This window comes from Hippocampus zosterae, chromosome 4 (assembly GCF_025434085.1).
Source record: "Hippocampus zosterae strain Florida chromosome 4, ASM2543408v3, whole genome shotgun sequence".
NCBI classification, from domain to species: Eukaryota; Metazoa; Chordata; class Actinopteri; order Syngnathiformes; family Syngnathidae; genus Hippocampus; species Hippocampus zosterae.
Window position 1 is genome coordinate 7,578,844 of NC_067454.1, and position 16,696 is coordinate 7,595,539.

A 16,696-nucleotide genomic window follows, 5' to 3' on the forward strand; every position below is an offset into this window, starting at 1 on the left:
GGGGCCAAAAGGAGCGATTAGAGATTTTAAAACATGCTTTGTTTCCGTTTGTTTGTGGATTTTTTTGCAGTGAGACACTCGGCCATTAATTGAGGAATGTGTCAACGAGAGTGGAGGCCACTTGTTTTAGGAAACATTCCTCTCGCAGAACACCTTTTTTTTTTTTTTCAAGGAGAGTGTCATTGATAGTGCTTTATTTATTTTTTCATATCTTTGTAGTTGACTCAAATTGTGCAGAGTCAGGTATCGGGAAGGAAGTGCATTGATTCATCTGCTAAATGCTGTGTTTTGAAATGGAGCTGTAACCTTTTGATTCGGGTGGCTGTGAGATATTTGTCCACACACTGACCGGCTCGGCTCTAAGGGCTTCCAGGAGCAGCGAGGAACTCTTCCATGCATTATTTATGGGGCCTCGGCTGTGAATCCGCTTGGAATAATAATAACAGCCATTTCCCAGAGGCTCATTATTGTGTGTTTTTAAAAAGCGTGCGTTCGGTCTCCATGGACACCGGAGCACCTCCGTCCTCTCTCCCTCTCTCTTTCGATCTTGCATTGACATTCAAGTCACGTACACTGGCCCTTTTAATTTTCATCACATCATAAGACTTTTTTTGTGTGTGTATGTGTGTGTGTCTGTGTGTGTGTTTGCCTCTTCACCAATTATGGTGAAAGAAATTGGCCCCTTTATTTGATCCCCCCCCCTCCCACACACACACACACACTAACAAGAAAACAAATTAGAACGTATTGTCATCAGAGTCAATTCACACCGCTGATTTGTAAGTTGAAATCCTCTCAGTTGCCTTTGGATGAAATAAAAAAAATTAAAAAATACCTTTTCTTGGAAACCTATTGTGAAGACAGGATTATTATCGTTTAACAAGACCCCCAAAGACACCCCCCACCCCTCTCTTTTCCAAGCCTTTGGGACATGTTGGAAATGAAGCTATTCTGAAGGCAGTATGAAGAAGGAAGGGGGTGGGGGTTGGTGTGTATTATTATGATGATGACGACAAGTAGCAGTTACATGCTGACCTTGTCCAGGAGATAACACAAATGATGTCCATAAATGTGACGAAAATGTACAAAAACAGTAGAATCAACTATTGTGTCCTCCAAAAACAAATGAATAAATAAATAAAATAAAAGCTAGGGCAGCGCAGTAGGTACACTAGCAGCGAGCACATCACTCTCAAAGACTGCGGGTTCTGGGTTCTCCAGCTTCCTCCCACATTCCCAAAATATTCAATTCAGTTTCTCTTTCTCCCTCTCCAAACAGCCTGTTAGCACCTGAGATATTGTACATTTCCAAATTGAGCAGGCAGACCAAGAAAAAAAAACTTACCCATGCTTTTATCTCAAAATAGACTTGATTACTGCAATGATCTTCTGACTGGATAAAGGAGCATCAAACAGCTGCAGACTGTAAAGAGAAAACAACACATTACACCAGTACTGAGGCTTCACGCTGGCTCCGTCAGCTGTGGAATAGATTTCATAATTCTGTTTCTGTTCTGTAAATCGCTCAGCGGTTTTAAGTCCTGATTACATTGAAGAAATGCTAATACGAATCCAGTAGGGCTTTAAGGTCTGCAAAGTCTGGTCAATTAGTGGAGCTCGGGGGTTTAAAGCAAACGTGGCGAAGCAGCATTTAGCAGTTATGCTGCACTCAAAACGTATGAAGATGCCAGCAGAAGTTAAGTCAGTTCAAAGTGTAAATGTATTTGAACATACAGTATTAAGTATGCAGGCACACAATATATAGAAAACACAAAGTATTACCGCATTTGCGTTAAGTGCCTTTTAGTAAGTATAGTAAGGAATACTATACACAATATGGATAAAACTTGACTTAAAACTGAGGTACAGAGCAAACCGTGATTGTTTGGGGTTTACTGTTATCACTGTAAAGTGGTGAAAGAGAAGTAATGCGATTAGTTTACCAATTGGAAATTGATCGCAAAAATTGGTAGTCTAGTGGTTAGCACATCGACTTCACAGTGCAGAGGTACCGGGTTCGATTCCAGCTCCGGCCTCCCTGTGTGGAGTTTGCATGTTCTCCCCGGGCCTGCGTGGGTTTTCTCCGGGTATTCCGGTTTCCTCCCACGTTCCAAAAACATGCATGGCAGGCTGATTGAACACACGAAATTGTCCCTAGGTGTGAGTGTGAGCGTGGATGGTTCGGATTAAGCGGTTCGGAAAACGGATGGATGGATGGCATTGAAAAATAGTTTTTAAAAAAAACATAAAATTGGGCTCCAATCACTTTCATCAGTGTATTTATTTAGTAGCTAACAATAAGATAAAAGGCATAGTAACTCCTGAAACAAAAGGGATCCGGTCAAATAAATATTTGCGATTGATAGTTTAATTCTGAACACACAAATATATAATACTTCATACAAAAAAAAAAGTATGGCTACTCTCATATTATGTGTGATGGAATGTCTCTGGGACGCATTGATGACTTGTCTACTTGTATGGCAAAGCGAAGGTAGAAAGAAAAATGTATTGTTGCTATTGTAACTCATAAAAACAAAGTAGAAAAAGAGCAGAAAACGCATTATGCGATATAGCAATCCACAGGTCATTTGAACAATGTTTTCATTAAAGCCTCACATATTAAAACTTTACAAGTGATATGAAAAAATGTACAACAATTTCTTTTTTGTGTGTGTTTCTGACTTACTTCAGGGTCTACAGTACAGCTGGCAAAAAAAAACCCTCTCCAATGCCTTTTGTATTTTTAGAGAATTAATTTTCAGTTGGCTTTGGCAGTGCAGCAGCAGATCAGCTCTGCTTTATTTGTAGTATTTATTTATTTATTCTTTTTTTTAATATATTTGTTGTCACTGTAAAAAATACATGACTCTCCTCCAAAGCGTCAGCCTGGTGAAATGGATTATAAAATATCCCCTTTTTTTGTTTGACAAAAATAAGACAATTTACTTGTTTCAACAACTGATGTGAAAAGTAATAGACGATTGGATTTTGAGGGATTAGATGGGGGGCAGTAGCAGCCCCGTCTCCACAAAAAACACGTACAGCAGATAACAGCGACACTTGGACGACACGGCGGCAGAAAAATGATCTTACGGGTCTTGAAAACGTCCTCCCAATCAGGGACCAGTCCAGTCAGTTACATGAGTCCCTCCCATTTGTCATCGCCTCTGGCCAAAAATAAAGCTTTTGCATTAAATAAAAACATTGACGGACACATGGCGTACCCATAGATATCTGAAAGACACCACAAACAAAACGAGTACCGGCACACCCTTACTTACGAACGTCAAACTCAGGATATATTTTGGAGATGAAGATTGATGAGTTTGTTCAAAAAAGAAATTGAATTTTTGAGTTGCGTGGCTTCGGTGTACCGCCACAAATCATGCCAAGCAGCACTTTGGACTACTGGAAGAATTGCAGTGAAATGAAAAGCAAGAAGAAGAGGAACCTGTTTCATCCAAGATGTTTCAGATGAAAACTACATTTTATCTTCCGGAGAAGGGTCGCCATTTCTTTGAGCATCAGGATCCCGACATTGAGCTATTCTCAAAGGTTACAACAAGACTCACAAAGACCAAAAAAATGAGTGATCATTTCTTCAGACTGCGGCCGTCCACCTGGAAAGTCCTTTTCGATGTTAAAGAAAGGCACACCGAAGAAAACGAAACAAGTACAAGAATCACGGTATTCGTTATGAAAATTTGTATGAGTATTTCGTAGTGAGTCTTTTAAACGATCAAGGTAAGCTAAGAAACATATAGCAACAATTAAAAAAAAAGAACTCATGAAGACAAGAAAAGTCTTGTGGAACGTAACTTGTTCGTAAGTGAGGGAGTGTCGGTCAACGCTATCCGAGCTTGGACGAAACCCCATCAACCCCTCTCTCCCTTTGGCCTCACATTTCTACGCGAGTGCATATCCGTCTATAACAATCAACACCAGTTCTTCTTGTGATAACATTCTAAATTGTGACACACTTGTTAAGTGCAACGCTGAAAAGCAACCTGGACCGATGCTTTTATTCTCATGTCCTTGTTGGATTTTGGCTCAGAAAATGCTGACTTGGGAAAGGACCTGGGCGTGGGCCTGGATCTGGGAGGGGTGTTGCGGAGGCGCAGGGTTCTGCTGCTGGGGGGCTGGCTGGGGGCTGCCGAGCGACGCGGAGCCCACAGAATGGGGCGTGCCGGGAGAGTGATGCGGCGGCGAACATTGGGACTGGTGTTGTTGAAGATGTTGGATTTGCTGCTGATGCATTTGCTGCTGCATTTGCATGTGCTGCATTTGCAAGTGCTGCTGCTGCTGCGTTTGTTGTTGTTGGTGGTGGATGTGGTGCTGTTGGAGCTGCTGCTGTAGGTGGTGCTGGAAGTGCTGATGCTGCATCTGCTGCTGGATCTGCTGGTGGTGCATCTGCTGCTGCTGCATCTGGTGGTGCTGGAGGTGCTGCTGCATTTGCTGCTGCATGGCGTGCTGCTGCTGCATGGGCGGGCTCATCTGCGACACGGCCGTGGAATGCGCCATGGTGCCGCCGGAGCCCATCTGGCCCAGCATTTGCGGCATCGCTGGGGACATGTTCTGGTGGGAAACGGTGACCGAGGTGACAATTTGACTGCCCCCGAGTCTCATCTGCAGGGGTTTGGGGGCGATGGCTCGGGGTAGGACTTGCTGAAGAGCCTGGGAGGCCGAAGGCATGGAGGGGTGCTGATTGAGGGGCGAGGGCAGTACCAGACCTGGAGAGAGGCTGGTGGAGGCCAAGGTCTGCTGCACAGACCGGATCGTCTGCGCCTCTGCGGATTCCGCTGCAGCCTGGAAGCAGGAAGACAAGAACAAATCAATCAACCGAGGTCTCCTGAGGCGATATTTTGGAGGATTTAGAGAAATATCTCACCTTGGAGACCAGACTAGCGCGGTATGCTGCCAGGGCCTTCAAGTACTCTTTCTTGGCAGCCTCTGTTTTGCTTTTGTACACCTGCAACGACATGACAACGGATATCAATGATCAACCAGTTTTGGGCGTAAAGTTAGAAGGATGTTAAAGCTCCCATTCCGACAAACGGGACAGTTATTAATAAACGTCTCAAAACAGACCATCTTTAATATCTATTCAAAGAGCTCTTTCTTCTGGAGCTAAACACACTTCTCCACAACAAATGTATGGAGTTTGCAGTCTCATACGGCCAGGCATCAACGCTACGTGGAGCAACTGAAGAAGAAAAAAAATTGTTCTTTCAAGAAAGAAAAGTCTCTGAGAAGAAACATCTGGTTCTTAAAAGAGTCTTTGCTCGGGAAAGTGTGTTTTTCCAAAGATTTTTGAGAAGAAAAAACGACTTGCAAGTGTCTTTTAGAGGAAAATGTCGTTGAGAAGAAAGATATGGTTCTCCAAACAGTCTGTAAAAAGAAACATTTGGTTCCGAGAAGCTTCTGAGTGGCAACAAACCACAAAGAGTCTTCGAGACAGAAACAGCAGGTTCTTCAATGTACTGGGTAAAGGAGCTGTATTGCCGCCAATCAGCTTTGTGAAATACTTTAGGAAAGAGTATAAATCTATCAACAGCCAAGCAAGGAAGGAAGACTGAAAACCCGCAAAAAACAATTTAAATGGTCAAGGATGCGTACTGTAGATCTGAATTACTGAGCGAGAGCACCGCTTTCACCGTGAATGATGACAGTCCAGAATATGTTGGGCGTACCTGTTTCTGCTCCTCCCCGAGACCGTCCCACATGGATGCCACAATCTTGGACACTTCGCCAAAGGTGGCGTTCGGGTTCTGACCCTTGATGGCGGCCTGCGTGTCTCGGAAGAACAGGGCATATGCCGACACTGGTTTCTGAGGCTCGTTTGGATCCTTCTTCTTCTTCTTTTTGGGTGTCTTGGGCTTTTTCGTGGGATCGACGGGTGCCGGTCTCTTTTCGCCCACCACCTGCAATGATGGAGGTCGATCGATTTTGCGCAGATACGGATACATATTCGCAGATATGTCTTGAGAGTCAATCTTTTTAGAATACATCTGATGACTTCCTCACCCTGTTGCCGTCATCCTGGTCATCTTCGTTGATGGAGCTTGAGGGCGACGGCGTGGCGGATTTGCTGGCCGGTGGCGATGGGGAAGTGTGGGCAATTTTGGCTCCCCCCGCGTTCAGGTTCAGCTGCGTGTTGAGATGCGACTGGTTGATGGTGGTCAGCTGATTTCGCGGGACCATCCCGTTAGGGACGCTTATGTTGCCGATGGACTTCATCAGCATGGCTGGGTTAGCTGAATACTGACGGAGATGGGCCGGTCCAACATTCTGTGAGAGTGGCAACAAAGAAAAAGTGGGCGATGTTAATCTAGTCATGCGGTATTGATCCTCGGTTTTCAATGTTGCATCTCTTTTCATGAGAGAAAAAGGGGGGCAAGGATGGTGGTTTATTTTGTGGCGGTGTCACAATGCAGATTTTATAAATAACTCGGTTACAAAGCTGTGACGAATTATTGTAATGTAAGATGGTGACAAATCCCATTTGATTTTTTTTTTGTATTAAAAAACTCATTCACTCCCAAAGACGTTTTTATACGTCTTTTCAGACTTGGCTGGAATGAGTTAAAATCTGCAACAGATCTAAGTATGAAGGAGTCCAGGTCTTGCACAAAATGATTACTCCTGTTTATACCTAAACACATACGTGGTACAATTGACAACTGAAAAGGGAGAAGTTTGAAAAAAAAAAAGTCTTGTGCAGGGAACAAGCACGACAAATGTAAGTGAAATAATGTAAGATTGAACAAGTTCTTGAAAGAGCTTGGAAAGCCACAATTTGTGTATTTCGAGGAATACCATGCTCTTGAAAGAACGTCTTTGGTTCTTGAAAAATGATCTTGAAGAATGAACAATCTGTTCTTGAACAGAAGATCCATATGTTTCCCGAGCTAGTCTTTGGGAGGAGTGTTTACTGGAAGCCCTTAAGAAGCATCAACTGCTTCTAGAAAGAAACCTTGTGCTCTAAGACAAAGCACCTGGAACTTGAAAGTCTGAGAAGGAAAAACAGGCACTTGAAAGACTTTCTGAGCTTTAAAATGGAACAACTGTCTCCAACGTCAACCGATTCTTGAAAGTGTTGGAGACCGAACTTGGAGAAGGAACATTTTCTTGAAATTGCCCCGTGCAAGGTGCACGTTTGCGCAGGTTGGCATTGATTGCCGCTAGTTTGAAACCAGCAGCTGTCCCTAAGGGCTGCCAGATCAGAGAGCTGACATGGAACAGAGGAGGGGATGTGAGCGCAACACAAGAAGGTGATTTGTTCCTTCTGGCTGAGTCCATCTGGTATTCAGCGGCACAAACTCAATCTCCACCTAAATCAACACATCATAAAGCAATGCATGAGGCTTTATTGAACTCGCCCATCTTGCAGAAATATTGTCACACCTTTTAAAGGACACAACATATTGTTGTCACTTCTCTCATCATGAATACAATTTGTGGAGCCACGGAAGGGCTCTATCTACATGTGACAGGAATATGCTGTGAAAAATCGTTTTGTTTTCTCACAAATGAGAAAACACAGACACACACACACACACACACACACATACGCACACGCAAGCTTGTGAGCATATTTGCATAGCCAGCTCACTTCCAAGTGCTTTTGTCGTTACTGAAAACATGACGGGTTGCCGTTTGCGCCGTAAAAAAGACGCATGCTGAGCTCATTAGTCGCGGCCATCTGTATGGCAATGATGCAGGCCGGGCAATGGGCCGTTGCGCCCGTTTGTTTGGAATATGCTGATTACCTCAAAATCCTCCTTAAACGTTGATTTTTCTCTCTCTCTCTCTTTTAAACACTAACCAGTACAGTTAACCTGGAAAGTCAACTTTAAATCGGAGTTGGCAAAGTTTTCGTGCTCAAGGGCCACATTTGTTTTGGAGACAGGTTAATTTTTGATATCCTTAAGACAAAAAGTCATATTTATATCAAGTATTAAATTTTGGCAGTACAATTTAGAATGGATTTAATTATTCTTAGTTAACTGATTGGACAAATGAAAAACAAATATGTATCGTAAAATGTTACATGTAAATGTAAAATACTGTATTCAACTCATCTTCCGAACCGCTTGATCCTCACTAGGGTCGCGGGGGGTGCTGGAGCCTATCCCAGCCGTCTCCGGGCAGTAGGCAGGGGACACCCTGAATCGGTTGCCAGCCAATCACAGGGCACACAGAGACAAACAACCATCCACGCTCACACTCACACCTCGGGACAATTTAGAGTGTTCAATCAGCCCGCCACGCATGTTTTTGGAATGTGGGAGGAAACCGGAGCACCCGGAGAAAACCCACGCAGGCCCGGGGAGAACATGCAAACTCCACACAGGGAGGCCGGAGCTGGAATAGAACCCGGTACCTCTGCACTGTGCAGATTGGAGCGACAACAACAAAATACGGGGTTGCCTGACTGTAATCACCGCGTAACGGTAACGGCTAACGGCTAACGAATCATCTTGGCTCGCAGTCGCCTCGAATACGCATGAATGGATGGCTGCCGATGTACGGCGCCCGCCGCCTCTCGTTTGCATTTTGATTGCAGCATTGTCAGCCCCGCAGACGAGATGTTTTGATAGTCATCATCAATCTGCAAATACGTCCTTATCTCTGGCTCTCAGCAGCTAAACAAGATGCAATGTCTCAAATCAATAACCGTTAATCCACTTCCTCACATAACGTCGGAGAAAGGACGATGGGGAAAAGTTGCTTATTTGATGCATTTCTGTTGCCGCGGCGCCATAAAATGAAAGCCATCTTTCCGGGCTTGGATGACACTCGTGTGATGATGTTTTTGACAAAGATATCACCAAAGTAAAATAGAAAATCTGAATTGATGGAGAGTTTATAAACAGTGGCCGCGTGCGCTAAGCTGTAGGAGCACTGAAAAGAATGTTAACAAGTTCAATTTCCATTCAATCAATGGGCAGAGCTCTTGGAAATGTTCTGTGGCAGCAGAGGGCTAAAAATCATCTATATGGTAATTACGGGTGGATGAATCCCCCAGTAACTTTCGCCAGCATGAAAGGTCAGTCCTATTAAAGATTGTTTATCAGCGCTCTGCACATATTCATTTATTGGGCTTCTAAATGGTGACATCATTTTTATTTTTAAAACACACACACACGCACACACACATACACGCGCGGCCCCGCCCCTCCCATCTTCAGCAACTGCACTTAAGCCAAATGAGAAAAATGCAATTGTGAGTACTGGTGAAGGCTACAATGCAAGGGAGGGGACGTGGGGGGTGGGGGGGCCTTGCAGTTCTCCAAAAGCAGAATACAGTCATCGAAAAAAAAAATAATAATAATGTAACGATTAAACATCATGAATTATTATCTGGAGGATAGGATAAGACACTGCCCATGAAGTAAAATACGTTTATACTAAATACTTCTAGCACTGAAATGAAAATTCCGGGACAAAGTCAGCCTGATGATTGATCCCCTTTGGAGAATATACTCCCGTTCCTACTGCCTTTAAAAGCCGGCGTTTGCTATCTTTTCGGTGTCTCTTTTTGGTATACATGGGAGCAAAATGGCAGAGGAGGTTTTAGACCGTCTGTAAAAGCTGATTAAGGGCATCTGATACTACCCCAGGAGGCACTTTTTTTTCACTGCGTCACTGTTCTGTACTGACCCGACAAACCGGGGAAAAGGTTGATCTGACAATATTCCGCCTTCTGAGGTAGTATCAGGAACCCTTTTCACACTTCCTGTAAAAAAAATATTTTTTTAACCTTTTATCTGCGCCGCTGTATTGTGCCAACAGCACCAAAATGGAATGGAAGGAACATGGTTGAATCGGCAGTTTTACACCTTCAAGTAATGTTGTAAGCCTTTTTTACACAGACTGTAAAAGCCGCCATTTTCAGACTTTTTTTTCACATCACTCTGTTCAACAAAGTTCCGTGTTTTTTTTTTCCTGCCTTTGAGTTAGTTAGTATCAGAAGCCCCTTTCACACTGCCTTCGAAAAAGCCAGCATGTTACAGCCTTTTTCCTGTGTCAACACCTCTGAATGGAATAGAGGCCCTTTCAAAATACCGGCATTTGAAGGTGGTGTGAAAGGGCCTTTGCGGTTTTTTTTCTGTATGACGAGTACAAAAACAAGTTGACATGGCAATAAGCAAATTTCTAAGAAGTATCAGAAACCCTTTTCACACGACTGATTAGAGTCCATATTTTTCTTGCCCTTTTTTCTTCTCATAAGCCAGAACAAGGGACGAGGTGTGAAATCAACTTGGCAATTGTATGCCCTTTGAGGTGGTATCAGAAGCCCATTCTACACGTTATTTAAAAAAACTGGTATTTTGAAAACAATTAAAAGGGGGAGGGACAAAGTCAACCCGGCATTTAGTAATGCACCAAAAGTAACAGTTTCACAATATCGATGCTACACAGGCATATAGCGAGAAGGATTAAAAAGTAATTGCCAAATAATCCACTTTTAAAAGCCGTAATATTGGCAGACCGACCAGGACACCTATCGTGCTATGTTAGCATCAATGCTAATGTTACAGGAACTGTTCACTGCCTTGGATTAAGACTCTCTCTTGACAGGTGATCAGGCCAAGACGTATCCCCGCTTCTGACATAATATTCCAGCTTTCCGGTGACCCTGAACAGGATAATCCATACAGAACACGCAGGGTGGATGGACATGACATTGGTAAACAGAGATTGCATTACAAGACAACAACTGCATGTTTGTAATCCAATCATAAAAGGACAGACTGAGGCAATTTTCTCCGTGTCCTTGCACATGTGAGGACGCGCCGAAGGCACCAGGTGTTCTTTGGAAATGGAAGCCCGGGAACCTCGCTGGTCCCGGGGGGGGGGGGGGGGGGGGGGGTCGTGGGGGGCAGAAACTGTGAATACAGTAAACTGAAGCTACGCTGGCAAGCTGTGGGCTCTGGTACGATTGGGTGTGAGCACAAACTCGGGTAAGGGAACACTCTGGGAAACATAAAATGAGAGTTCGGAGCTTGTTAGGAGAGCAGATTAAATAAATGATGACTTTGGATTCAGGCATTGTATTCCCCCCCCCCCCCCCCCACTGCCCCTCCGAACAATGTGAACAATTTTCAAGATTAACGTTGTGCATGAGGACTGTGAAATTAGCGGGAGATTTGGCAATGCAACAGGCTGGCTTTCTTAGATAAGATAGATAAGACAAGACGATTATTATTCTTATCCTGTATAATCTTTTCATAAATACTGTATACGTTGAATTGAATGTCAGCATGGATTATAGTTTACTGTTGACCAATGTTGTCTGAGTGTCAAATCAGGTTTCTGCATTAACCACGACTCGGGGCCATCCAAACTTCACTGACACTGGCTCGAATTGGGCCAGCACCAATTTCATGAATAAATAGGATGAAATCAACACCTACTTGTTTTGTCTACGTTTTTTTTTTTTTTTTAATTCAATATTCAGAATTTCATGCATTTAAACTTAACAATCATCAGAAATCTTTTTACTGCACTGTGGACATTTCTTTTGAGGAAAATGACAAATGTTTAATATATTAGGAAAAAAAACATGGAAAAAAAGGTACTGCAAAGAAGTATTATTTTCCTTAATGGCTTAAATATTTAATACAGTATAAAGATGCTAAATTTTTGGCAGGTCCACCGCAACTTGGCTAATGGTGACCCCATGTAGGCTTCACTTAGGACCCCAGGAAGCCATATGGCCGCGTGAAAACGCGCACAGCTGCAGGCGTACAGTGCCTTGACCAAGTTTTGGTGTTAAAGGCACGGCTGGATGAATGCCGTACCGTCTGTTAGGGCTCTGCCAGTGCAATTTCGCATGATTTCTGGATAAAAGTGACCAGGAAGCAAACAAGACAAATGAAAAATGTAATTGCAATATCGTGCCGTGTATTTGTTGGCCCCTGCGGCCATAATGAAGACGTGAGCTTGTAATCATGTACATAAGCATGTCATTCCGTTATCGGCGTGCTGACAACAATGACAAAACACCCCTCCCAGGCCCTCGTAAATCACTGTCTGCAAACTGAGAACAGCACTTATCTTGTTTCAAAAGTTACCTCTTGGAGATTTGAAAGGGGGAAAAAAAAAGAATCAGGTGAAAGGAGTGACGATAGCCATTGTGGCAAGACATTGGGGGAATCAATCCCATTTCAGGAGAAAATGAAGGACCGTGGCCATTTTTTTTTTCTCGCGGAAGAATGTGCGATAGCCGATAACGAGTGGCAACCTACTTTCTCAGCTTTGAAATAAGAGTCCAATCAGACACATGAGCCATGCAAATGGTCTTTAAGGAGGAATAAATGCCGGGGAATCAAAATCTAATCCTCCAGCAAGTCGTGAGAATGGTCCAGAATGTAATTGTGTCAAGGTTCCTCCAGATGTACCGAGCTTAACTGACCGTGAAATGAAAATTCTTTAGGCACAGCCCTTGTGGGGCCCTCACTTACTGTACGGGATGTTTTAAAAAAGCGGCAATTATCTCGTGGGCCCCGGAGCAAGGAGGCGGGGATGGGGAGCTCTTAAGAGTTTATAGCCCTTCTCCCCTTATGGAATGTAAATAAATGCAGTGGAACCAGGAGAAATATGACTCCAAAGTCAAACGATATTTGTACTTCGAACCGTCCAAACGATGAAGACGTCAGCATCTCAAGGATTTAAGTCGTTTGGCTTTTTAAAAAAATGTTATCAGCGATGAAGTGTCAGACAAAAAACAAATAAAGAAAATATGGTCCAGAATGTGACAGAGGTACATCATAATTTTTGCGTGGTGACACCTCAGAAGTTTGTCAGTGATGAAAACAAGAAAAAAAAATGTGGCAATGATAGCAGAAACGGACTTTAGTGCGACATAGGAAAGTAGTACATCTATTATGTCTTTGTCCTTAGTACAATATAGCTTGGCATACTCCTGCAGGCTTCCCTTCAACCCATTTCTGATATTTACACAGAGGTAAGACATTAAAACTGTTGACAGCAACTCAATATTATCATTATCTGGACCAATCGTGTTTTGTCCTTTTGCTTCTACTGCACTAAATGAATTTCTTTTTTTTCTTCTTCTAATAGACAAGCAGTCTCCCAGTTGACATTTTCCATTTTTCTTTCTCAGTGCGTCTACCCACCGTGGCATTTAAAAGAACACCTTTTCCCCCCCAACCAGAGACAACAATCTCACGGGCCTGCCTGCTACTACTCCGCAATTGACCGTCTCTCATGTTGAGGAAAAGCATTTACGTTTCGCTCACCTCTTACAACCTGAGTTTTGCCTTAGAATATACAATTTACTGTACAATGGTTTAAAAAGTAAGAAGCGACAACCCTTGTTGCCATAGCAGCCGTTTCATCGGATGAAAAGAAGCGCACTGAATACTTGACGCGATGAAACAATATTTTCACTGTGCCGATTAGTAGAAAGTAGAAAGGCGATTATGCTCACCACCGCTTGGCCATTGCCGATCGCAATCCCATCCTGGTCCATCATGTTGCGCGAGATTGTGATGGACGGAAGATCCAAGCTCTGAGGGGGGAACTGAGGGATCAGGGAGCCCCTGTGCTGGGTTGGAGGCTCCGGCATGATGTGGAAAGGTGAATCCCCTTCAGACAGGCCGAGGCCGGATTCCATTTCTGGCGGAGGTGTGATGGGAGGAATCTCAAACTCCTCGTCCCCGAGACTGGGTGTGTGAAAGGTCTGCAAGGGGAGGGAGGAGACAAAACATTGGTCGATCCGACAGAAGTTGTTAAAGAGTTGTCGGAGTGTGGCAACACACTTCTAAATCTACAACGTGCACTCAAGTGTCATTTTTTTTCTGAAGCTATTAATGCGCCGAAGGCATCCGAAGGGGGAAAAAATAAAAAAGGAAATGGCAATCACAGGAGAGCAAGAGCATGCACGATAAAGGCACTTATAATCTTTGGGATGCGATATGTTAGGTTGAAGTGCACTGAAAATACACGTTACAGACTAGAAAGCTTGAAAAAAGCATTTTTTCAAACATGATTACACATGGCCAGGAGTATTTCTTTTTTGTTCCCCTCGCCTGCACCCTTAAATCTGCTCATCAAACAGCCTAATCCTTCTGCATTTGGAATTAAAGCTTTCCGACACGCTTAATTTGCTTATGCGCCTTCGCCGAGATGGGAATGTTCACACACTTAGGTCTTGTTTTTATGTTGCAATGTTGCCTTAAGTCACTCTGCGGAATGGCGGTGTATTCGTAAGCTCACAATGACCACATGAACACCAAAGGACGCGCACGGTGTCAAAGGTGCTTGTCGGTCCTTTTGCAAAATAATGATTGGTTGAAAAGCGACATGAAATCTGAAGACGTGGATCATATCCACAAAATGATTGAAGTTGGTCTAACCATCCAAAAGCACAATTGGGCATCACTTTTACAGGACGGCTTCCTTCCAGAGCATCCTTGACATGACTGTAATTGGTCTTGAAAGCCAAAATAAGGCATTTATGATCATCACAAAGGCCTCTCTTCTTCGCAGTTTAATTTTCAAAGACATGAGATGAAATACACCATGGCAACCTTGCAACCATTTCAACAGGCAGAAGTCGCCGAACATCTAGAAACATAATTTTTGGCATCATGAAACAAACGGAAATAGCCTCAGAGGTGGTTCAAAATACTGCCATGGCATATCACACCGTATCAGTACATTAGCATTAAAAATAATATTTCAACTTGTCACAAAAGTATTCATAATCCTGATCTTAATGGAGAATGCTGCAGAAACACAAACATTTGCACTATTATTACGGTAAGTTCTTGTTGATAAATTATGTGCTGATACAAAAAGAAGAACCAGCAGAGGTGCTGTTGATGCGCTTTCAGCTTTGCTGGCTACAGAAGTAACAAAGTCCGCTCTCGGAAGTTCAATTCCATTCAATATCGGCAGATTTATTCTGGTTTGGAAACAGGAGTTCAGATCCATCCAAATAAACATTTATTCTTTGAATTTAATTTCTTTCAATTTAAAAAATGTTTCACACACTTATGAATATAATTCTCACACAAATCCTGTACAACGGTTGCTAATGCTAATGTTGTCCATTGTTGCGTGTTTGTTATTACCACCTCGACCTAGCATCTGTTAGCCACCCCGGGCATCCAAATCAGAATCTCATAACCAATAACCATCCGGGGGCAGAAACTGTTAAGACCATTTTCATTCAGAAAACAGCCAGTTCACCTTCAGTTCACAGGAAGCGAAAGTCCAATTTGTCAAAATGCCAGCCTGTGGCTGCCTGTGTGCTGAATAGATGACAAGCACTTCCAGTAGGAATCGTTCGCTAGGAGCTATCCGTTGCCATAAGCTTCAGTCCACTCAAAAAGTCCCAGCAATGCCCCCCCCCCCAAAAAAAAAAAAATATATATATATATATATATATATATACATATATATACAAATGTGTCCAAAAGTTAATAAACTCAACTGCCACAAGTCAAGAGTCGTTTCCGACTTCCCCTGCCGAGCTGGGTCAAGCTGTATGCTGGCATAGAAAACTTGTTGTCTCGTCTCATCTGTATTTTATATAACCCAGCCATCGAGATTTGCTTTGACAGCAAAATGAGACACAGTGAGGAGACGAAGAAGATTTGGGCACATTTCCAAACTAGAAGTAGCATTAATAAGCCGGTTTACGGAAGTTTTTTTCTGTTTCAACATACGGGGCAGAAACAGTATAGATGACGGGGTGTGACGGAAGGTTGCATTCGGGCCGTTTTCAATTATATTTGGTACATTTAATGAAGTGGGTTCTGGTTTGTTTGGGTTCCTATGGCAGCAAAGTAGCAAAAGAAGAGTCTCTCATTACACACATTGCTGAAGTCATACTGACAGTATATTATACGTTTGTAATCACGAGGAGGTTGGCTGTTTAGTGGACATGTCACCGCAGCTTCTGTGCAAGTCAGGAGACTTCTTTTGCAGGGTTTTTCCTTCACTTTATGGTGAGCCTGACATACGGCGTTTCGAAGTTACGAATGGCGTCCAATGAATTGGTTTGTGCAGAATTGTGACAGGGCGCTCGTACGAGAAATGCTCTACTTACTGCTTCTTCAATGACTTTTATTTGTGGCCCGCTAGGATTGCCTGAAAATTGGGCAGAACAGGATATTGGAGCCCAACAAATAAGAAGAACGCTGGGCCAGAATCGTACTCAGCTATTGTCAGTGGTTTATTTTTTTTTTTATGAGCAACAAGGAAGTTGATGACATGCAGTGATGAAAACAGGCACCGGTATCACTGCTGGCCCATCTCCTCTGTACCTTAATGATGATACAAATTACAATATGCACCCCAGGCCTTCGGTGCGGTCTGATCTCATTTCAAACAAGGACTGTTGAAATATGTCTCCTGTCCATGAGGAAAGACCCTTTTTAGGATGTTTGGGGGAGGGGGAGGGATGGGTCTGATCCTACTGGACGTAGCAGGGTGTCACGGTGTTGCCGCGAGTCATTTCCAATAAAGCTTAGCCGATTCCAGACCAGGAGCAGCTCAGAGGGGGCCTGTGATCGAAGATTAAGAAACTAATTTCTTTTCATCGCCGGTCTGTTTATGTATTCCAACGGCGCCGGATAGCTCGGCTGAGCCAAGTACCAAAACAACTGCTGGCACGGGCATGGAAGTGCACGTTCAGGTTAAGTGGGCAACATTG

General features: G+C 43.4%; 1 protein-coding gene across 2 annotated transcripts in view; it reads right to left on the minus strand.

Moving 5' to 3' along the window:
* Positions 1–2,262: 2,262 nt before the first annotated feature.
* The window catches only part of tox3 (TOX high mobility group box family member 3), a 47,453-nt gene continuing 33,019 nt past the window's right edge, over positions 2,263–16,696 (minus strand). For both annotated transcript variants that reach the window (XM_052064354.1, XM_052064352.1), the window contains 5 exons: positions 13,463–13,714; positions 6,028–6,291; positions 5,694–5,924; positions 4,892–4,972; positions 2,263–4,809 (listed from right to left, as the gene is read on the minus strand). In XM_052064354.1, coding sequence (XP_051920314.1) covers positions 4,054–4,809; positions 4,892–4,972; positions 5,694–5,924; positions 6,028–6,291; positions 13,463–13,714 — 1,584 coding nt within the window. In that variant the 3' untranslated portion in view covers positions 2,263–4,053. The remainder of the gene's footprint in view (positions 4,810–4,891; positions 4,973–5,693; positions 5,925–6,027; positions 6,292–13,462; positions 13,715–16,696) is intronic.